A 22,803-nucleotide genomic window follows, 5' to 3' on the forward strand; every position below is an offset into this window, starting at 1 on the left:
GGCGGCGGGAGCCGTTGCGGCGCCGGGCGAACAGCGCGTCGGCACCTGCGGTCGGGGCCTCGGCGGAGGGCGTAAGGCGGGACCGGCCCGGCTCCTACAGCGGACCTACCTCGGTCTCCCGCCAGCGCGTGGAAAGCCTCAAGAAGAAGCGGCCCCGTAAGTGCCCGGCGGGGCGCCCTCGCGATTCGCCCTGCCCCCTTCCGGCCCGGCCGCCTTTTTTTCCCGCGCGCTCGCGCGGGGACAGTGCCCTCTCACGGTGGTCCCAGGTTGGTGCGTGAGCAGACACTGGGTTGGAGGCCTGGGATCGCCTAAACGCGGTGGCTTCGGAGTTCGGCCCCCGCCCGACCCCCGGGGCGCATTGTCCGCGCTACCTCGTTGTTGGAGTGGAGGGCCCTTTTCCAAACCCTTCCTCTCTCCTTAGCTCCACAGGCATTCTTTGCCCGAGAGTCGCATGATTTTATCCTGGAGAAGGCTTCTTTTGAGTCATTTCCACTGCCTCCCCTCCCCTCAAATTCATTAAATTCTCAATGTCTGTTTTCCGTGGATTTCCAAAATATGCTAAGACATTAAATCTTTTTTATCTGGAGATTTCAAGATTCCTGGAAAAATGGTTAACTGCCTCCTGAGTAGCTGCAGGCCCTAAACTGGATTCCATGTTCTATGCACTAAGCTTTGGCTGCTTTTCTTCCCGTGAGAATTCGGGTCATCTCTCACCCAGATACCGCCTCTGTTTTCTTTGCATCTATTTGCTTTTATTCAACGATTTCAGCGCTGTAGCATTCTGGGCATTAAGGCTTTTTCTTTTTGAGGGAAAAGACAGTTTCCTGAATTTCTTCTTGGGAGTTTCACATGCTCTTGCCAGAGAATCGATCTCTCCATTTTATTATTAAGATTTTTTTTTCTGTGTTCACATCTAGTCCAAATATTTTCTCCCCATTATAGGTCTTCAGTTCAGATCGTCTTTCTAGCAGTCATTGCTACTGTTGAAAGTATCCACTGTCCTTATAGTCTAATTTAATGAACCTTATAATATAGTGACATTTTACATATGGTTAGACTTGCCGTTGTAGCCAAATTCCTATTTCAGGCTATCAACTTGTTTTAAATGCAGATTATGAGTGAGAGAAAGTGGTATGATGAGTGTGAGGTGTTTATTGGGTGGTCTTGTACCCCAGTCCTACCACTCATTTGCTTTACTTATAACTTTTATGATTTGGATGATTAAATAGAGCCCTATTTTGCTATGAAAAGTTTGAGAGTTTTCAACGTTTTTGTCTTTTCCTAGCCTCTTGAAAGAGATTTGGGAAACAGGTTATTTGCTCTTAACTGATACCATTTTTAGAGCTAGTTACCTGGTTTGTGTTTTATTTGAGAAGCACCTGATTTTTAAGCAATGCAAAGCATTAGTTGCTTCATGGTTTTGTACTACATTATTGGATATGGATGCAAATTCCAGAGATTCAGCAAATAAGAATCACAGTCATATAATATAGCCAGCTGTTCGCGGTCATTGGTCACAAGGATTCTATATTGTATTTTGGGTGTTTGCACGGATCAGGCACTCTAAAATTTTTTTTTTAATGAAAATTTTTTTCAGGTGCTCTTCTGAGAGCTTTGAGGTAGGTGGTAGTATTTCATTTTACAGATAGCTCTGAGGTAGGTGGTAGTATTTCATTTTACAGATGAAAAAACTGGGGCACATTTGCCCAGTGTCAAGTTGCTAGTGAATGGTGGAATAGAACTGTAAACTAAGGAATTCTATCTAGCTTTGTAGCATCTGCTTTTAGCCACTGTACTTTATGGATTGTTTATGTTCTAGTAGCTATTATTTCAATGCTGTAAGACCAGGCATAATCATGATCTTTTGTGTTCAAGGTTCTCATACTTGAAGTGAAAATTTCTAGCTACTTCCAAATTTTGAGCATAAAAATGACCTGGGGAGTTAAAAATGCAGATTCCATGGGTCCAGTTCTCTCTTTTGAATCAGAATCTGGAGAGAGTTCTGAGAAGCCTTTCTTATCAATTAGATACAGGTACTCAAAGACCACTCTGAAAAACACTGGTTTAGACCTTATGTGTGTAGGAGTGTAGTATATAAAGTGGTTTTGAAACTTCTTTTAGGAATTAAAACAAATATTAATTCGTCATTTGGTGTCTCTTAGATAATGAGACCTGCTAAAAAAATAAACAAAGTCTTGTTCTTCTCATTTGCTCTTTCTGTACTGTGCCTGGGTGCACCTTTTTAGATGGCGAGTCAGCCTGTTGGCTGCTGAACCCTCTAGGAATATATAGTTGACCCTAGAACAACATGGGTTTGAACTGGCACGGGTCCACTTAGGATTTTTTTCAATAAATACCTGTACTGTTTTCTGTTCACGATGCGGAGTGGCTGACTGCATTGGTCTCTGCCATTTTATATAGGGTACTTGAGCGTCCTTGTAGTTAGGTATCCCTGGGGGGTCCTGGAACCACTCCCCCTTAGATAATGAGGGACAGTTAAATTTTGGGGGAGTTGAAAGTTATATGGATTTTCAACTGCATGAGGGTTGTTCTCCACTACTCCCCTCCCCGCCGGCACATTGTTCATGGGGCAGCTGTACTTTGGTCTTTGAGAAAATTCAGTAAGACTAAATCTTTCTGTATTAGTTGTTGAGAAAGTTGGGTATGGGGTGGAGCTACCTTTTGATTTTAGAAAATGGTCTGATATAATTACATTATTTGTCTAAAGGTAGGAGACTAGTTGTCATTTGAAACTAGAAGGAGCTATTCAGTTTCTCTTAGGGATTCTTGTGGGTTCTGGTTATAGTCATGTTCTTCCACACATGTTCCCTAAAGCAGTGTGATTCTCAAACCTGTCTCCATCTCAGACTTAATGCATCATAGTCTTTAGGGATGATACTAGAGATGTGTGTCTTTAAGAAGTTCTTTAAAAGTTTTAGGGTAGGCAGAGTATGTCTCATAGGACTGAGAGAAATGCCAAGTAAAGATTGGTTTAAAATGACGGAAACGAAGATGCTAATGATGTTAATATAGCACTTACTCGTTTGTGTTAGACACTGTGCCAAATATTTTATGAAACTCATTTAAGTCTCAATTATCCTGTGAGGTAGTTAATTTTATTCCCAGTTTCCAGATAAGAAAACGGACTCATTGAAATTGTCTCTTTTGTCCAAGGGCATTTAGTGAGTTAGTTGTGTTTTGATTCTAGGTGTCTGACTTCAGACCCAGTGATCTTGACCTCCCCATTTTGGAATGGGGGATGGTACACACAGTGTAATCCAGAGCAGTGGTCTTACATGGAATCACTCAGAAGCTTTTAAAAAAAACCCCTCAGATCTATAAAGGGGTCTAAGAACATGCATATTTTAATTTTTAAAATTTTAATGAGGCATAATTACATATAGTAAAATACAATTTTTGACAGATAACATATGCTCATGTAACAGGAGAACATGCATTTTAATCAAGGGCCCCAGATGTGCAGCAGATGTGCAGGATGTGTGGAAACCCTGGGATCAGAGTGCTCTATGGCAGTGTGAGGACAGCTGGATCTTTCAAGGTGACTTGCAAGCATGTTGTAGCTGCTTGGGAGATCTTTGGGACTTAACTGATTTTGGACTCATCTCAATCATAGAATATCGTTAACCTCCATTAGTTTAGAAAATAAAGCTTTTGTTTGTAGCTTGACAATATTAAACTAGAAAATGGATTGCTTTTCCTTGGTTTTTGGGGGAGTATCAGTGTTGGCAGAATGGAACTGGTGCTGGGGCCCTGGGACACTGCCCTTTATTAGATGCAGTGTTACATCTTCAGTGAGGGAGTTTGGAAGGGCTGCCCACTGGGAGCTTAGGAAAAACTTAGATTTCTGTTGCTCATATCCCATTTTTGAGAGACAGAATGGAGGAGAATGCTTTTTATATGGTCTCTCTTTTGGATGTAAATCATAAAACATTAAGCAAGGCTTTAAAATAGTTCAGTTGTGGAGCTGTGTAAAATGGTACAGTATGTTATTTTAGGAACTGTATTTATGAATCATGCATTTAGATAATATGATTGTTCAGTGTTGTAATTCCTGCCTTCTCTTTATTTGGGAGGACCATAAGCAAGAAGAGATGTATGCTATTAAAAATATTTGCTTAAATACGTGTTAAAAGGAAGAGAGAAGGAACAGGATAATATACTGGAGGCTTTTGGAGAGGACCTTATCAGGGAGTGGAAAGAATGGCTATTTTAACTGATCATTTAAAAGATCGATGGTGTTGCTTGAGCTTAAGTTTATAACTTAGTGAGCATTTTTCAGGTTCATAAGTTGGGGTATCTTTATCTTCAGTCACTTTTCTTTCTCAATTTATGTCAGTAAGATTGACTAGGGTGTGGAAATCCCTCCTTTTAAAATAATGGCTTAAGTTTTGCTGTCTAAAGAGAAAGCCATCTTGCAATTTCTTAGTAGTCTGTTATGTATTGTATGTTTATATTTCCCAAATGTAAAGTTTTTATTGAGCCTGCTGATTTTATAACATAGTATAAGAATCTAGTTCTTGCGTTAAAATTGAGTACATTTTTATAAACCATGTATTTCCCATTGGAAAGCATTTCAGTCATTGGGACTATTATGGGACAGATATTGTGCTAAAGATAGTTTTATAGAAATAATCTGTGAGAGACAGTATAAATTCTTTCTAGAAATGTGTCCTAAGTGAAGTATAGATTATCTAGACTGAATACTTTGGAGGCCTTAATATTAGGAAATATACGAAGGGCTGCAGACAGGCTAAAATATCTGAAAATTAATGGAAGCACTCATTAGTTAGAAGTAGTAAATAGGTGTTCTATTGGTGAGATATGAGGAATGTGATGGTATAGCAAGAATCCTTTTTCCATCCAGTAGTCTCATGGTCAAGGATGGGCATCTAAGCCCCTTTGAACAGGCTGAATGTATGGTCTGAGTATGATTCCCTCAGCCACTATCAGAGCATGTGTCTAATGGACCTCTTATGCCTCTCAGTGTCTTTTAGTTCTTGGATATGTACATCCAGAAACATTAAAGAAAGGATATAACAAATATATATGAGCCGACATACTTTACTTTGCTTGTCTTATTTTTCCTTAAGTATTATTTAAAGATGGTGAATTTTATTTAACTGCTTTTTATTTTTATTTTTATTAACCCAAGAATGTGTCCTGTGCTCTTAGGTTTGTATAATTACTTGTTAAAAGATACTTGTTAAAGGATTTAGGAAATCTTAGAACTCTCTAGGAAACTTATGCCTTTCCTTGACTGTGACCTTGGGCTTTTTTATACTTCAGTTTCTTAACCTATAAAGTGGAGTCATTATAGTACTTGCATTGGTCATTGTAATAATTAAATAAGTTATTCAGTAAGTCCTAATATAGTGTTTGGCTGTTAATAGATGATCATTTAAAACATAAAAGCTGTATACTAATGTTCCAATTTTTTAATCTAAGGAAACAGGAGTAAGGTTTAATTTGCTTTAAGATTTTTGCATTGTAGAATCTTCCATTGGTCTTAGGTATAGCCAAAATTTCAGGTTCCAGTCCTGTTGATGTAATATGTTTGTTGGCAGAGTGCCGTAACTCTCCTTTACTATCCATAAGGTCGACATCATCCTAAAGTTGATGGTCAAAGAATGGCACTACTAGTAGGTCAATAGGAATTAAATCTCCTTGCTTCAGTAATATCCAGCTCTTGATTTTTTAAGAGTGAAGAAACTTTTTTTTTTCTTTTAGGTGCCAAGGACAGATTTTGTTTGCCTGACTCGTGCCAGGTTGGGTTAGGCCTGTCACTGGCAGTGGAATTTTTGTTGATACAAAGAAGTCATGACTCTTCTTGGGATTGAGGTGGAATGGCTGCTGGGGAGTCAACCATAGTGTTCTTTAGAATTATATTGACATTGTTATTAATTTGGGGAGAATGGATATTTTAATAAGATTTTCCTTCTTAGAACAGGGTACATTTTCCTATTGCTGTGTCTTTCAACATACCATTTTAATAGCTGTCATACATATTTAGTATTAAATTTATTTGTAAATATTTTGAAGCTTTTGTTGTGTACATTTTTTATGTCATTTTCTTATGGTTTTGTTTAGGAGAAAGCTGTTGGTATTTATATATTTTTTTGTATTCAAATACTTAATTTTTCATTAGTTCTGTTGATTTAATTGATTTTTCTTAATTTTTATTTTTTGGAGTCTGTCGAATCGGTTTTTCTCCTGCGATTTAGTAATGTAAGCAGGCCTCATTAATTGGAATTTCTACTGTGAAAACCATCCTTTCATTCTTGAGAAGAATCCCCATTGGCTCTGGTGTATTCTTCTACTGCACAACTCTATTGTATTTAATAATTTCATGTTTTGGGGTTTATGTTGTAAGAAAATGAAGAGGAATTTTCACTCAAAAGGCTAATCAGCTCTTTGTTCTTCTTTTGTAGATATGCTTGCTGCAGAGGCCTTACTCAAAATTAACTAAAGATTCATCTTCCCTTTTGCTTGTTCTGTCTAAGCAACAAATGTAACCGCCTGTACCCCCTAGCAACTCAGGGGCTTTGTAACTCTTTATAACTTCCTGCAACCCATAGCAACTCCCCCAGTGCTTTGTAACCATATGAGGACAAATTAACCAATCAGCCCATGCCAAATAAGTTTTATAAAGCAATGTTGCAACTGAGCTCCTGGCTCAGATCTTCAGAGCGCTAGCTCCTCTGGGACTGTGCATAATAAACCTGAGTTCTCCAAATCTCCTAGTACTGCTTGGTTCCTCCCCGCCCCCCCCCCCGCCCCCGTCCGCTTTTTGCAACTTTTCTGCTAGAACAATCTAGTTTTGATATGAAGTAAGAATGACTTCTTTAGAAGCTCTTCAAAGTTTACCTGGAAATCATAGAGTCTGATGCTTTTTGTTGTTGTTGTTTGGGTGATAGATCTTTGACCACTTTTTCACAATTTTCAGTGTTTTTGATTTCTGTGTTTTCTACCTTTTTTGAGCAACCTTTTGTACTCTGTTTCTTCTAGCTGATCTGTTTAGTTTACATTTTAAACATTGTTCTAAAGTTGTATATGGGTTTATTTGTATAATCTTTGTTATATACTCTTTCATCTTCTTGATCTTTTTTTTAAAAAGAAAAGCTGTATTTTTTCTCTTTCTCTTGGATAGGCTTACCAGAAATTTGTCTGATGGTTTTTTCAAAGCTTAATTTTATTGATCAGCTCTGCTGTGGCTTTGTTTACAACAATGTATTTTTCTAATTTCTTTTATATCTTGCTTTTTATCTTTAATAACTTCTAATTTGGGTCTGTTTGGTCTTTTATTTTTCTAGCATTTCAAATTGTGTGTGACATTCCCTTTTAATCAGGCTTCTTTTTGAATACATTCATAAGTACTTAAGGCTAGAAGTTTCTCTTTGAGTATCACCTTGAATGTAGCATACTGTTTTTGATGTATAGTGATCTCATTGTCATTCATTTTTAAATGTTTTGATTTTCTCTTTAATCTCAGAGTTTATAATAGTGGGTTTAAAAATTTCCAGGGGGATAGATTTATTTTTTTGTGTCTGTTGGATTAATTTCTAATTTTGAGGTATTGTCAAAAGTGAATGTAGTTTTTATTCTTTTAAATTTGAGGTTATTTAAGCTAGTGCAGTTAATTTTTGTGAACGGTTTGTGAGTATTTGAAACAAAAGTGTATTTGATATTTTTGATACAAAGTTATATTTTTGTTTAATAGATCACCTTATTATCTGATAGTTATTTCTGCCATTTTTAATTTTGTATTTACCATACTGTTTTTCTTCTTTGTTTTTGAACTGGTATTTTTTCGTACTTGTTTGAGGATCATAATGTTTATTTCTCTTCTGGAGTTGCCTATAAATTTTTAACACATTTAAACCGTCACTTCATTATTCTTGTTTAGAATTAATGAGAATCTGTATCTTCCTTTCCCCAAGAAGACAGAACTGCTGCTTGCTTTCACTTCCCTCTCCTTTCTCTTCCCTGTTCTACTTCCTGTGTTGAAATCATTTAAGTATTTTAGTTCCAGATTGCTTATTTTTCTAAAAGTCAGTGCATGTTGCTTCTTTTTCTTATTGTTTCTTATAGTTCATATCTTGGATGCTTTTAAAATTATATTGGAGTATATTTACAAATTATATCAGAGAAGATCTTTGAGTAGTAAATGTTGAGCTCTTTGCTGTGTGAAAATTTCTTTTGCAATGCCAGTTAAAAGCTGATTTGTCTGGATATGAGTTTCAGAATACTTTTCCTTATAACTTTGAAGTTATTGCTCTTCTAGCATCTGTGTGGATGAAGTCTAATTTTGTCTTCATGTGGTTTATGTATGTATCTTTGTAGGAATTCATTTTTGTGTTCAAGTCTCTCCTTTCTCCACTAATTAATTCTGTTTAACACTTAGTGGATCTTTGAACCTGTCCTTTCACCCCTATCTGTCCTAGAAAATTTCTAGAACTCATATAACATAGATGTTGGACTCTGGTTCTGCATTCTTTATATCTGACTTTCTTTCATAATCTACTCAAGAGACATTTTAGGAGAATTTCTTATAATTTTCCATTTTTTTTTGTGCCTATTTTATTAAATGTGTTTGTTAAGCTTTATTTTGGAAGTAAATTTTTCTCCTTTTTTTCTTTTGTAAAAGTATTTTTATTGAGGTATAATTTACATACAATAAACTACATCCATTTAAAGTTTACAATCCCATGCATTTTGACAGATATATACACCCATGAAGCTACCCCTTTGCCCCAGCCATCAAGATTTGGGTTACCCCTGTGCAGTCTTTCCCTGCTCCCCCTCTCCCCAGCCTATGGTCTGCTTTCTATCAGATCCAGAAATGATTAGCTTGCATTTTCTAGAGTTTCATATAGATGGAATCATACAGTATGTAGCTTTTTGTGTAAGGCTTCTTTCACTCAGCCTGAGATTTCATTTGTGTATATAGTAGTCTCTCCGCCCTGCCTTTTTTGTTTTGAAAGCCCCACCACAGCTGGCAATCATTTCTCTTTTTTTTTTTTTATGGTAGTTTATTCATTTTTCATGGATGGGATCTCATTTTACCTTTGAGGATATTTATGATTAAGTCTCCTATTTGTCCCTGCAACTCTTTCTTCAGATGTTTAGCTTCTCGTTTTGTGTTGATTTCCCTTTTGGTAATTCTACTTTGAAAAGTGATCATCTCTGCTTTGAAGATGGCTGTTTTCCTGTCAGTGATTGTAGCGTCTGTTTACCAGTCAGTCAGGATAGATTGTAGGGAAGAGATGGGTTATATGGCCAGAAATAGACTCATTTCTTCTGAATAATAGCAGCTACTTTGGTGCTATCCTGAATCTCAGGGCTCAAGTGCCTGGGCTCATTGAAGACTTTGCCTCTGTGGGGCTGGGGGGGTGGAGTTAGCTAGTGGTTTTCAGTAGAAGGAAGTGACTGGCTTGGCCAGTTGCGCCAAATGCATTTCCTCACCAGATCACCCATGACTGCACCAGAGCTCCTATTTCCTCATGGCAGCTATTCCATCTATAGCTTGAATGGAACACTTCTATTCTACCCCCGCCTTTATAGCTTCTGTCAGTTTTTTATAGCATTATTCTTCTGAGGTTTCTGGATAGTTACTGCTCTTATCAGCCTAGTTCTGCTGAGTGTATCACTTCTTGTTTCTCAAAATTATTTTAGAAAATAGTATGTCAAATTATATCTTTGTCATTTCTAGGATTTAAGGTGAGAGGAGAAGTCATGCATGTGTATCTATGCAGTCTATCTTGATCCAATTTTCTGAAGCCCTTTTTTGGAAAGGATTTTTTTGGTAACATTAACTTTGAAACATCTGTTGCACAGAAGTCCATGGAAACTTTTTTTAGGACATCCTGTTTTGAGAGAAATTGAACACTGAAGCTTATGTTGCATAGGGTTGAGCATTTCCTCTACTCCTAGTTTGAGTACTAAACCAGAACTGAAAAGTCTCAGCATTTCTTCTGTAAGCCAAGGGGAGGGTGAAGGTTTTCAGTCTCAATCTTTTTTTCCCCAGAGTTGAGGTTCATGGGTAGTCTTTTTTTTTTTTTAAATGTGTTATAGTACATTTTGGGCTTGTCTATATAAGAGGTTTGGGTTGGCTCAATATTCTAATATTTTTCTTTCTGATCTTTGTAATGTTTTTTAGAAGATGTGCTTCCAAATCAGACAATCATATTTCTTCTCCCCCAAACCTTTCTGTTTGTATAGTCCTTAGAAACCTCAGGGTATGAAATAAGTTGCTAATCTAGTAAGTGTAAATTTAGTTTTCATGAAAAGCTGTTCTGACATTTTTTTCCTCCCATTTAGTTTTTCCGTGGTTTGGCTTGGATATTGGTGGAACCCTGGTCAAGCTGGTTTATTTCGAACCCAAAGACATCACCGCTGAAGAAGAAGAGGAAGAAGTGGAAAGTCTTAAAAGCATTCGGAAGTACCTGACCTCCAATGTGGCTTATGGGTCCACGGGTATTCGGGATGTGCACCTGGAGCTGAAGGACCTGACTCTGTGTGGACGCAAAGGCAATCTGCACTTTATACGCTTTCCCACTCATGACATGCCTGCTTTTATTCAAATGGGCAGAGATAAAAACTTCTCGAGTCTCCACACTGTCTTTTGTGCCACTGGAGGTGGAGCGTACAAATTTGAGCAGGATTTTCTCACAGTATGCATTTTTTAGCTTATATACAATTTACGGTAATCTGATTGTTAAAAATAATACCTATAGCAAGTGGTAGAATCATTTCCATCTCTAATGGAACTTGAATTTTCTTGAGTCAAATTAAGTATAATTTAGTGACAGTCAGAAAATAGCCACCTAGAGATTGTTGTATAGTTTTTGTCCAGTTCATATGAGTTGATGAAAATCAGAACCACTAAAAGCATAGCAATTTATTGTTCTTTAGTATGAAAAAATAGTGAAGCTGTAATAAGCAGAGTAAGGAACTACCTATAAGAAATGATATCATTAAATCTCGAACATTGAGATTGAAAAATAATTTTTAAAATTTGTCTTTTCATGTCATAAATTTGTTTCGAACCTCCTCTACCATATAGTTTCTCTTGTTCCCTTCAGTGCTTCTTGGTTTTTTTAAAATACAAGGAACTGGTCTAAAGCAGTGGTTTTCAGACCTCAGGAATAGTCAGAGTTGGTTGATGACAGAGTCTCCTCTTTGCAAATGCCTTCTGATGTTTTCTGTGCTACACACTTGTTAACAGCCATCTCTGAATCATGTCTGGACACTAGATGGAGTGCCAGTGGGCACTTGATTTGGTTTTTATTCAGTGAACACTGTGTGCAAGGCCTCGTGGTGTTAGGCCCTTTGAAGGTGGAGGTGGTGGTAGGTGGGAGAATTGCCAAGTGAATTGGCTGAGACGCTGACCTTCAGGGTGTGATATAGATTTAAAATATCTTAAGTGACCATGTTTCTAATGCCACCAGTGAGACTATTGTTCTGAGATTCTGCCTTTGCCTGTGTTATATTCCATATTTCTTTTTCTCCTTATGTGTCACCGCATGATTTCAATTAATTAATCATTTTTTTAGGCAAGGCAACCCTTGGTTGACCTCACAGATTGCAAGGACTTTGTCAGTTTACAATCCCTTATTTTTTTTTTTTATTTTTTATACCTACAGCACCTGCCGTATGATTTTATGACCGTGTCTTCTTTGTCCTGTATCTCCTGACTTTCTCCCATAACTGACCATAGTCATAATATAGAACTGAATTTTAAAAATGAATTTTTAAACAGGTTTTATATTTTTTGCTTGAATTTCTCTTGGTTGTTGGTTTTCAGTGGTTTCTTTTCTACCTGCGAGTAAAGGGGAAGGCAGCAGGAGGAGAGAAATTTTCCCTTCTTTGCGGAAGCCTCATAGTTGACTCTGGACTATAACTGATAGATAAAGGAGAGAAAACCTCCCTATATCCAGGACCCTGCAGAGATGCCCTTTGGAACATATTCGGTAACCATTCAGGCTGTTGCCAGAGGTTCAGCATTGTGTGGTAAATCTAAGGAGATGGTGCAAGTGTATTTTAGACCCTAGGAATTGCTTCTTAGGCTTTTGGGGTTTCTCATTTGTATGTACCAGCATTAGCCTTGAGAACTGAAAATTAAATGCCTATCAAATCCTGTTTGTGCATTAGAAGTCACTAATATTTAATAAACTACAGTGAAATAGTTTTAAAAATATTGCATTTACCCTGTTTCTTTTTTAATGTGAATCACATTTCCTGACAGTTTGTACGTTGATGTAACACCTACGTTGAGTCACTTGAGTTAGTGAAATTGATTTATGCATTCATTCATTCAGCCTCTAACTATATCCAGTTAGGCTGGGATTCATAAGGAGTAATAGCACAACAGAACACTTCAAGATAACACAAATTATGGGAAGGATAAAAGGAAATACTGGTTGGGCATATAATGGCAGAATACTACTTGGATTATAATAGGACACTGGTGTAAAATGATTTGGCTTAGAAATGAAAATGCTGGCACTTGAGATTCAAGTGTCAGGAAGTCAGTATTTAAATTTGTCTTGACAAGAAGGGCTCGAGGATATGAAATGAAGACAGCGATGAACAATTAAAGGGCTTGGGTTTGGCCAGAAGAGTAACTTAATATTCTTAATTAGGGATTATTAATTAAAGATTAAGATGAAGTTACCTATTAATTGTGTTTCCACTATGAATCAGAATGAATTGCATGTAAATGTAATCAAATGGGAGGTGACTTAAATGGGGAGAACTTGTAGGGCTGACTTTGGTTGTAAACAAAACCTTTTCCTTTTTTGGGGATTGAGGCATCTTTACGTTTGTCACATATATTGAGTATATATGCTTGTAAAATTCAAATGGGTTAGAAGTTCATGGAGTAAAATGTGGAAGGTTTTTTTTTAATATTCAATGTCACCACTCTTAAAAGCTTACATATCTTTAGTTTTTTTATGCATGACTGTGTGACACATATATGTGCACATTAAAATAGGTTTTAAAAATAGGTAGATTGGATCATATTTTATAAAATGTTTCTCAGCTTGCTTTTTTGACTAACAACATGTCTTGAAGTTCCTTCCACTTTAATTATTAATGGAATGAAGATCCTTTTTATTCTGAATTTTTGTATAGTGTTACATAATAGGAATAATAATTTATTTAAATGAAATTCCTAAAATAGTTATTTGAATGGAATTAAGTTGATAACAGTGTTCTAAATTCTGATTCTGCTAAAATCCCCTTGTCTTCCAGAAGATGTAACTTGTTTAGATAGTGAAAAATCTTGCCTTCTAATTGGCCATTTTCAGCTTTTTGGCTTCAGGTTATTAATAATAAAGGGTAGCCTACTTTGATACTGCTCCGTAGCTTTGAAGATGTTCTTTGGAAGGCAGATGTCAGTCTTTGTGGCTCCCGCCAGGTGTCACCAGGTCCTTGCATTACTTGGATTTCTTGGAGCCTGGTTTCTGATAGGGCTGTGATCTCGGCTATGCTTCTGCTTCATGTCTGTGAGCAGCCATCTTGTTTTCTGCTCAGGTTTTTGGCATATTTCTCCAGCTGCTGCAGTGGTTTGTAGGTAGAGTGTATTTGGGTCTGTGGGAGCAAGAGTCTGTCTTGTCGGTCCATAGTTATGTTTGTGGTCTACAGATCTGTAAAACATGCACAAATAAAACACATCTATGAACATTTTTATGGTTTGTAGATGGGATACCTTGTTAAATGGAGTTTTTATTTGTTTGGCTTGTTAAAAAGTCTGAAAACATTTTTATCTCATTACAGATAGGTGATCTTCAGCTTTGCAAACTTGATGAACTAGATTGCTTAATAAAAGGAATTTTATATATTGACTCAGTTGGATTCAATGGACGGTCACAATGTTATTACTTTGAAAACCCTGCTGATTCTGAAAAATGTCAGAAGTTACCGTTTGATTTGAAAAATCCATACCCTCTGCTTCTGGTGAACATTGGCTCTGGGGTTAGCATCTTAGCAGTATATTCCAAAGATAATTACAAGCGGGTCACTGGTACCAGGTAGGTTTTTATATAAAAGTCATTATTTATTCTTGATATAATGGGTTAACACTGAGTTTTCAGGTATTGCATATAATGTTAAAATTATGTGGAAGATATAACTTTTCTAGAATTATACAAACATGTTTCTCTTTGAAAGTTCTGATTTCATGATCTCTTTAATCTCTATTGCTCAAGGTTTCATTGCTATATATATAAAATATCTCATCAGCCAACTCATGGAGCCCATAGTCCCTGCCCTCAGTATATGGCGTGCATATACCATAAAGTAACCAAAGGTAGATAGTATAAGGAGAAGGCAAGGCAAGATCCTAGTTTTGAAATTGGTCTAGATTTTATACATGTATACACATACATGTGTGTATGTACACATATATGTGTGTGCGTGCACACACAAGCACACCTCCCACACCCCCACTCCCCGCCACCCTGGGATGGTGTGCGATCTAGAAGTTGAGGCATACTGAGCACTACAAAAATGATTGAGGGAGGGTGGTCTGAAAAGGGAAAATTTGGTGGCAGATGAGAGTGAATACGTTTTGGTTGAAGGATCAGAGATCAATTGAAAAATAAGGAGCTAGAGATTGAGATAAACAAGTTTTTTAATAGGTATTGGTTAAAGAATGAGTGGAGTAATTTTTTGGGGGAAAACATAGACGCAAGAGTGTTGATGGGGCGCATGAGGATGACTTGGGGCAGGCACTTGGAGAAAGCGGGGAGGTGCCAGCATAGTCCTTGATGTGGTGGGCTGATCTGTACCTGAGGCTCCTTATACTCAGCAGGTGCCCATACTGAATTGAGACATGAGTGGGGAGGTGAGCCCTGTGTTTTGCTGCTTTGCTTATTGGAGCACGTGAACATGTATCTTCCAAGATGTCTATTAGGTACTTGTTTTTACCTTTTCACAGTCTTGTTTCTTACAGGTGGCATCTGCATGATTGGGTTGAGGCAAGAGTGGATTGATACGTGAACATGGTTTTGGGTTCAATTTTAAAAATGTTATAATACTATGTTGTTTGTTTTTAATCACAGTCTTGGAGGAGGAACTTTTTTTGGTCTCTGCTGTCTGCTTACTGGCTGTACTACTTTTGAAGAAGCTCTTGAAATGGCATCTCGTGGAGATAGCACCAAAGTGGATAAACTAGTGCGAGACATTTATGGAGGAGACTATGAGAGGTTTGGACTGCCAGGCTGGGCTGTGGCTTCGAGGTAAGGGGGCATGTTTTCTAAGAAACACAGGAATAAAATATTAAATATTGGGTATATCTTTTCCTTTTTTAAACAGCTTTACATACTATAGAGTCACCTGTTTAAAGTGTCCAATTTAGTGGTTTCTAGTATATTTATAGAATTGCACAGCTATCACCATAGTACAATTTCAGAGTATTTTCATCATCTCAGAAAGAAACCTGTATCATTAGCTATCACTCCCCATTCCCCCACCTCAATTCTTGGTAAACACTAACTTATTTTCTGTCTATAGATTTGCCCGTTCTGAACATTCCATATAAATGGTATCATAGAATATGTGATTTTTCTGACTGGCTTCTTTCATTTAGCATATTTTCAAGGTTGATCTATGTCGTGGCATGAATCAGAACTTTGTTCCTTTATATTGCTGAATAATATTCTGTTATATGAATGTATAACATCCATTTCTCAGTTGATAAACATTTGGGTCATTTCAACTTTTGGTTATTATGAATACCGCTACGAACATACATGTACAAGTCTCTGTGTAGACATACTGTTTTATAATTCTCTTGGATATATACCTAGGACTGGAATTGCTGGATCATGTGGTACAATCTTTTGAGGAAATGTCAGACTGTTTTCCAAAGTGGCTGCACCATTTTACAATCCCACCTGCAGCATATTAGGGTTCAAATTTCTCCATATCCTTGCTAACACTTCTTACTGTCTTTTTGATTTTAACTGCCTTAATAGGTATAAAGTAATTTCTCATGGTTTTGATTTGTATTGCTTTGATGAATAAGGATGTTGAATATCTTTTCATGTACTTATTGACTATCTGTCTATCAACTCATTGGAGAAATGTCTGTTCATGTCTTTCATTTTTTAGCTGGAGTATTTGTCTTATTATTGAGTTGTAAGGATTCTTACATGTTCTGGATACAAATCCCTTATCAAATACACAGTTTGCAAATATTTTCTCCCATTCTGCTGGTTGTCTTTTCACTTTCTTTATGGTGTCCTTTCCAGCATAGAATTTTTAAATTTAAATAGATAAGATGAAGTCTATCTTATCTATCTTCACTTTCATCACTTATGCTTTGGTATTACATGTAAGAAATCACTGACTAGCCTAAGATCACAAAGATTTACTTCTCTATTATAAGAGTTTTATAGTTTTAGTTAGCTCTTACGTTTAGGTCTATGATCCGTTTTGAGTGAATTTTTGTGTATGGTTTAAATTCATTCTTTTTGCATGTTGGTATAGTCAACCCAGCACCTTCTGTTGAATATTCTTTCCCGATTGAATTCTTTTGGCCCCTTTGTTAAAAATCAGTTGACCATAAATGTATGGTTTGTTTCTGAACTCAAGTTTTGTTCTATTGATGTTTTTCATTATGCTAGTACCACACTACCTTGATTAACTGCAACTTTGTACTAAGTTTTGAATTGGGTAGTGTGAGTCTAACAAGTTAGTGTTCTATTTCAAGATTTTTTTGGCTAGTCTGGGCCCCTTGACTTTCTATATGAATTTTAAAATCAGCTTGTCAATATCTGTTAAAAAAAGCAACAGATTTTGATAGGGATAGTGTTGAATCTGTAGATCATTTTGGAGAATATTGCTATCTTAATACTTTCTAGTCTTCTCATCCAAGAAGATGGAGTGTCTTTGCATTTATTTAGATCTTTACTTTCTTTCAACACTGTTTTTTAGTTTTCAGTGTACAAGTATTATACTTTTGTTAAATATATCCCTAAGCATTTTATTCTCTTTGATGCTGTTATAAATGGAATTCGTTTTCTTAATTTCATTTTCGGATTCTTCGGAAATATAAAGTTTTGTGTGTATTGGGGCACATGGTTTTTAATAATAGAAAAGGCACTCATATATGCTCGTTTACTAATTTTAGGTACTTGGTAAGTGCTGTAGATTTCATTTTCTATGTTTGCAGCATTTGCTCATTGGGAATCACTTTTTCTGATTAGTTGAGTTTGTTTTTGTTCAGAGTTATTAATGTAGCAATTCTGCAGGTCAGGTACTTTGAAGTACTTGATCTGCTAGGGAAATCTGAAACTCTTAAGTAGTTTACTCTGGGACTTAGCTGTCTGCATTTTGTTTTGCTGGAATAAAACAGTTTACCAGATGTGAATGTGACCATTCAGCCCAGTAGAAGAGCTGGGCAGTTGGGGAGAAATTGCTACTAGAGATTCTTCCTGCAACTTTCCCTGGTTGCAGAAGGAGCAGTGGTGCCTTACAGTGTATCTTATGAGCGTGTGAATATCTGGTATCAAAAGTAGATAGATTTCAGTGGAAAGGACAAGGAAAACCATTTGCTCCGAGTGCTTGTGGTTTCTCTTTGAGGCTGCATTTCTCTTGGAGCACATGCTCCTTTATTTTGTAAATGAACATTTTGAAGATTTGAACAACATTGCTCTAAAAGTCACTTTTATCTTAATCAAGTAACATTCAAGTTTTGTTGGCCTGTGTTGACTTTGGTTTATCAAAGGGAATTTTTTTTTTTTTTTTATCACAGCTTTGGCAACATGATGAGCAAGGAGAAGCGAGAGGCTGTCAGTAAAGAGGACCTCGCCAGAGCGACCTTGATCACTATCACCAACAACATTGGCTCGATCGCAAGAATGTGTGCCCTTAATGAAGTAAGGGGACGTGGATTTCTGTAGTTGCTCTAACGTGGGCCCCACCTTGCGTACAACATTTGTCTTCTCTGGGGCCTCAATGTGGCCATATGTGGCGGAGTTTGTTTCATTGGCAAACTTAAAACTCTTCACCTGTAATCTTTTTTTTTTCCTTACTGAAAAATACTGCTGCTATCTAGAAGTAGAGGAGAAAGTAGAGAGAGGTAGCAATGTGTAGGCAGTGTTCCAGATGGTGGGGACTGTTGGATGGTGATGATGGATAGTGATGCTGAATCTAGACTTCATGCTCATTGTGGAGCTCTAGAATCCCTTGGAAGGAATCCAGAGAAGTCATTGAAGCTGAGAGAAGACCGAACAGGCTGAGGACTGCTTACCCTGCCACCCCCTCCACTGCAGTAGAACTGTCTTTGTGCTTTCAGCTTCTTTACAGTGCTGCCTTGTAGCATTCAGGTCAAGCAGCATTGTACAGGGCTATGAAAGAACCAAGAATGGCCTTCCCGTGGGTATCCATTTGGTGCAGCTTTATAGCTTGTCCTTATTTATACATTTTGTTTAAAATTATTTTAAACAGATTCTATAGGCATGTGGCTTAAAAAGAAAACCTTAAAAGGTACAAAAGGACTGTCTCCTTTTTAATTAAAAAGATACTGTATCAGCATCAAGTAATTAAAACCTCATTTGAATATGTTAACACTATTTTCTTTATTGCATGTTCCCTTGTTCTTATTTATGTATTTAAGATTTTGGTGTACATACCATTTTATATTGTTTTGTAAATATAAATTTCATGGCTGTATATTTGATGTCTTTTTATATAAATCGTTCACGTAGGGCTGGGCATTTGATAGCTGTGTAGTAAAGCATTTTTAAGCATGAAGCTATTCCTTGGTTGAATTTTATTCTTGATAAGGGACTTAGGAATGAGATTTTTTCATCTAAAAAAAATATGACCATGCTTATGAATCTTAATAGGTATTGCCAGGATACTTTCTGTGCACAAAGGCTGTACCAATTTATATCATCTTTAGCAGTAAATAAATGGATCAGTTTTACCACAACCTTGACTAATGTTGGCGGTGGAATTTCAGTTAGTTGTTTTGCTAACACTTAATAGGTCTAAACTTTTACTTTTTTGTTAACTAGCAAGGTTGAAATTTTTTTCTGTGATGTATAATTTGCCTATTTATGTCACTTTCCTTCTTTGAATTGGGTCTTACTATTTTTTTTAACTTATCTGTATAAAACTTTTTATTTAATAGTAGTTATTGTTTGTCATTTTTAATACATGTTTTTCCTAATCTGTTTTCTCCTGTGACATTTTTTGGCATGCTTTGAATTGGGTCCAGAGTTGTCTGGTGATCAAATTTAAGTAGCCCTTGATCAGTTGGATTAAATGTAAATACTTTTTTTGATTAGAAGTCAGCTTGCTGCTAAAAATTTTGCACATGGTCTCTGTTTGGGATAGCTTTTACCAGCAAACATAAATTAAGATGAAAACTAATTGCCTTTTTTTGATGTGCTTAGAACATTAACCAGGTGGTATTTGTTGGAAATTTCTTGAGAATTAATACGATCGCCATGCGGCTTTTGGCATATGCTTTGGATTATTGGTCCAAGGGACAATTGAAAGCACTTTTTTCGGAACACGAGGTAAGCAGACTTACTTCCTGTGATACGTTACCTACATAAAGGGCATACAGTTCACTGCGTTGGAATTTGAAGTATAGGTGAAATGGGCTACTGTACTTATTTTGGTAATTGTATGATATGGGTTTTAACTTTGATTGTAATGTTCAAAAGCTTTTTCTTAACTGATTTAACACAAGGGTGATTTTTGGTTAATTGTGAGCTTCAGCAATTTTGAAGAAAGAAGTCTTGAATATTTAGCTATATTTCTGATGCCTTATTTTCTGAATTTCCCATTGCACTTGATTTATATATGCACTTACTTTGAGTTCTGCTTTTTTCATTTTTTGACATCAGTTTTTATGTATTGATATACATATATAGTTCATGTGTCATTTGAGATATACGTTCTAAAAACAAATAGATCAGTAAAAAACATTCCAGGACTAAAACCACAATATCATAAAAACTTAACATGTAGACAGGCTAGAAATAACAAAATGGAAAAGAATCATTGAATTGCTAAACCTGATATTTTATTGGAAAGTGCCTTTCTGTTTTTTCCAGTTTGGGGAAAAATAGAACCTGAGCTATGGAAGGGGCTCTCACTTTCCTCTGGTTGGTTGTGGGGCAGTTAAACTATTTTAAGTGTTATTGGGTTTTTAGAGACTGTTCTCATGAACAATTTTCAGAATTGTATGTGCATATTTACATTTTAACTGTTTATATGGATTGACAGAAATCAAAGTAGTATTTGAAGTGCTATAGAGATTGCTTTTTTCCTTTATGGTAGCTGTTAGCTTTTCCTTTTCAGTTGCTTTAAGTTCATAGTTAAAACTCAAAGCACACAGATTCCTCGTACCAAAAAGCTTAGTTTAAGACATCTAACTTTTTGACTTCTAATGTTATTATGTTAGTAAATCGGTACCAAGTTATTGTTTTTTATACCTTTTATATACATCTTGCTTTTTGTGATCTTTGACCTGTTTATTTTGTTTTATATTAGAATAAAAAGAAATTTTGTTTAATGTCGTATTTTAGTATAACTTTCCTCCTGCTGAATTTCTACCCCTTGTTGAACCTTTTCCTAGGTAGAACATGGAGATTTTTTTTAGGTTGACTTTTTTTTACTTATCTCTTCACAACACAGTTATAATATGGACCCTTTATGAAATTTTGTTTTCATATTTTTAGTCATTCTTGTTACCTACTGACTTAATTTTTCTCTCTGGTTAACCTTGCAAGTCTGTTTGTCTCTGTTTTCCATTTTCATTCAGGCCTTTGATGCTAGTGTTGATTTCTGTACATATGGAACTTTGATTATTTTGGGCTGAGTCTTGAAATACAATTGACTTTGAACAACATGGGTTTGAACTGAGTAGGTCTATGTATATGTGGATTTTTTTCAATAAATACAGTTGGCCCTTTGTATCTGTGGGTTTCACAATCACACGTTCAACCAACTACAGACCAGAAATAGTATTTCAAATTCCCAGCTTCAGTTTCCCAATTGCGGATTCCCAAACATGGATCGAAAATACTGGGTTCAGCAAAATGGGTGCTCAGGAAATGGGTATCAGGAATTAAGGATAGTATTGGCTTTAATCCTAGTAATTATATTTATGGAAATTTAAATAGTTCTAAGGAAAGTTGCTCTTACTTTTCATGTATTTTTTTTTTCCAGGGTTATTTTGGAGCCGTTGGAGCACTCCTTGAACTGTTGAAGATCCCCTGATGTTACCTGGGGAGGGGGTTCCCAGAAACTTCCACAATGGGATCCGTGAACTTTTGTTTTTTTTAAGAGACTTAATTTTATGATTGTGTGCTACCCGAATCAAAGCAAGAAAGGACAAGTGTATTTTTCTAAGACATCAAGATAAATCCTTAAAAATTCTAGTAACCAGTAAGGAAAAAAAAAATATATATGAAAAGCGGACCATGTTCATGGCAGTGAGGATTTGCTGTTTAAGTTGCTCTTCAGTGTAGCTTTGTAAATGTGCGGTGCTTCACTCACAGCCACTTCAGGGCAGAGCTCTTCAGTGTTCAGCTGACTGGTTTTGTGTCTTGTTGAACTTGCTGAATGTAAGAGAAGATACTACGTGTTATAACCTAATCACAGTTTTGTCAACATGGTCTTGGAGATCATCTCCAGTGCATTAACTCTGGTGTGCATTTAGCCTTTGTGTGAATGTATTGAAAAACATATTTTATTTCAAGGTTCTGCAAACTACATGGGCAGGTTAATTCTATACTTGTAACTTTGTTGACAATTAAGCAACTTTTAGAAGGGCAGTTCCAGGTTACTTAACACCATAAATCCTGTTTGGAAAGACAGCACTTCTTCCCTGGGCAGAATTTCCTTGTGTAGTGAGGGAATTACTGACCTGATGAAAGTAAGGAAGTACAAAAAGCATAATCTGGAAGATTAAAACCAGACAAAAGGGGTTACTAGAATCAGTATTTCTCCAGGGAACTAGAGAGAATCTGGTTATATTTTCATGCTAGTAGAAAACTGGGAATTGAGGTGTCCATTGATTAATTCATGGGGAGCAGGGAGGAGTTCTCCCTGCCTTTCTGCCACCCTTGGTCTTGGTGTTTGCCTGTCCCCAGGCACAGGCTTGATTTCCCTGGCAGTCTGGCTCAAAAGGCAGCTTGACGGGAGAGACAGGTTTCCAGATGGAGTCTTGGTAGAGACTGACTTTGAACCTTTTTCTTCTGCTGTGCAGAATAATTTTTAAAACCTTCCCCTTGGAGATAGAGAGCAACGTTTGTGTCTTATTTTGTGTATTATTTGGTGCCTGCATCACTGTTGAAGGTAACGAAGGGTTTGTGTGGAGCATCTTGAACTAGAAGGAAACTCCAAGGCTCTGCAGCCTCCTTGCACTCATTGGTTTCAGGCGAGGTTCCTGGGAGGGAAGGTTCCTAGGGACGGAAGGGCGCAGGGGGGCGGGGCTGGGTCGCTGACGGAGGAGGGGTCAGGAAGGAGGGGCTACGGCCGGCGCCGTCCCTAGTTGGCTGGGCTTCCTTTGAGCCCCCTGTGTTGGCCGCGTGGGGGCAGCAGAGGCCCGTGCTGGTGGCCGTGTGAGCTGAGGGCTGCCACCTGCAGGGTATGGCATGTCCATTTCCCGAGGGTGGCCGCTTTTGTGTACAGTCTCTGGCACACGGTTTGTTGGTGCTTTTGGCCCGGTGCAGGCATCAGAGCTGGAGGGACGCGGCAGGGATCAGGGTCTCTGCTGCCACTCCTTGCAGTGCCCCTGGGCGCAGGCCTGAG

The 22,803-nt window shown here is 37.2% G+C and overlaps 2 protein-coding genes across 2 annotated transcripts; both read left to right on the top strand.

Moving 5' to 3' along the window:
- Positions 1–6: 6 nt before the first annotated feature.
- PANK2 (pantothenate kinase 2) lies at positions 7–12,217 on the top strand. The gene is made up of 2 exons (XM_023537289.1): positions 7–156; positions 10,339–12,217. Exon 2 carries the CDS (start codon positions 10,584–10,586, stop codon positions 10,704–10,706), a length of 123 nt encoding a protein of 40 aa, XP_023393057.1. The 5' UTR covers positions 7–156; positions 10,339–10,583; the 3' UTR covers positions 10,707–12,217.
- LOC111728750 (pantothenate kinase 2, mitochondrial) lies at positions 117–21,692 on the top strand. The gene is made up of 7 exons (XM_023537282.1): positions 117–156; positions 10,339–10,548; positions 13,801–14,054; positions 15,087–15,263; positions 17,783–17,906; positions 19,431–19,556; positions 21,217–21,692. The coding sequence occupies exons 4-7, from the start codon at positions 15,160–15,162 to the stop codon at positions 21,265–21,267; spliced, it is 405 nt and encodes a 134-aa protein (XP_023393050.1). The 5' UTR covers positions 117–156; positions 10,339–10,548; positions 13,801–14,054; positions 15,087–15,159; the 3' UTR covers positions 21,268–21,692.
- Positions 21,693–22,803: the final 1,111 nt, after the last annotated feature.

The sequence above is a fragment of the Pteropus vampyrus genome, unplaced genomic scaffold (assembly GCF_000151845.1).
Source record: "Pteropus vampyrus isolate Shadow unplaced genomic scaffold, Pvam_2.0 Scaffold7, whole genome shotgun sequence".
Taxonomy (NCBI): domain Eukaryota; kingdom Metazoa; phylum Chordata; class Mammalia; order Chiroptera; family Pteropodidae; genus Pteropus; species Pteropus vampyrus.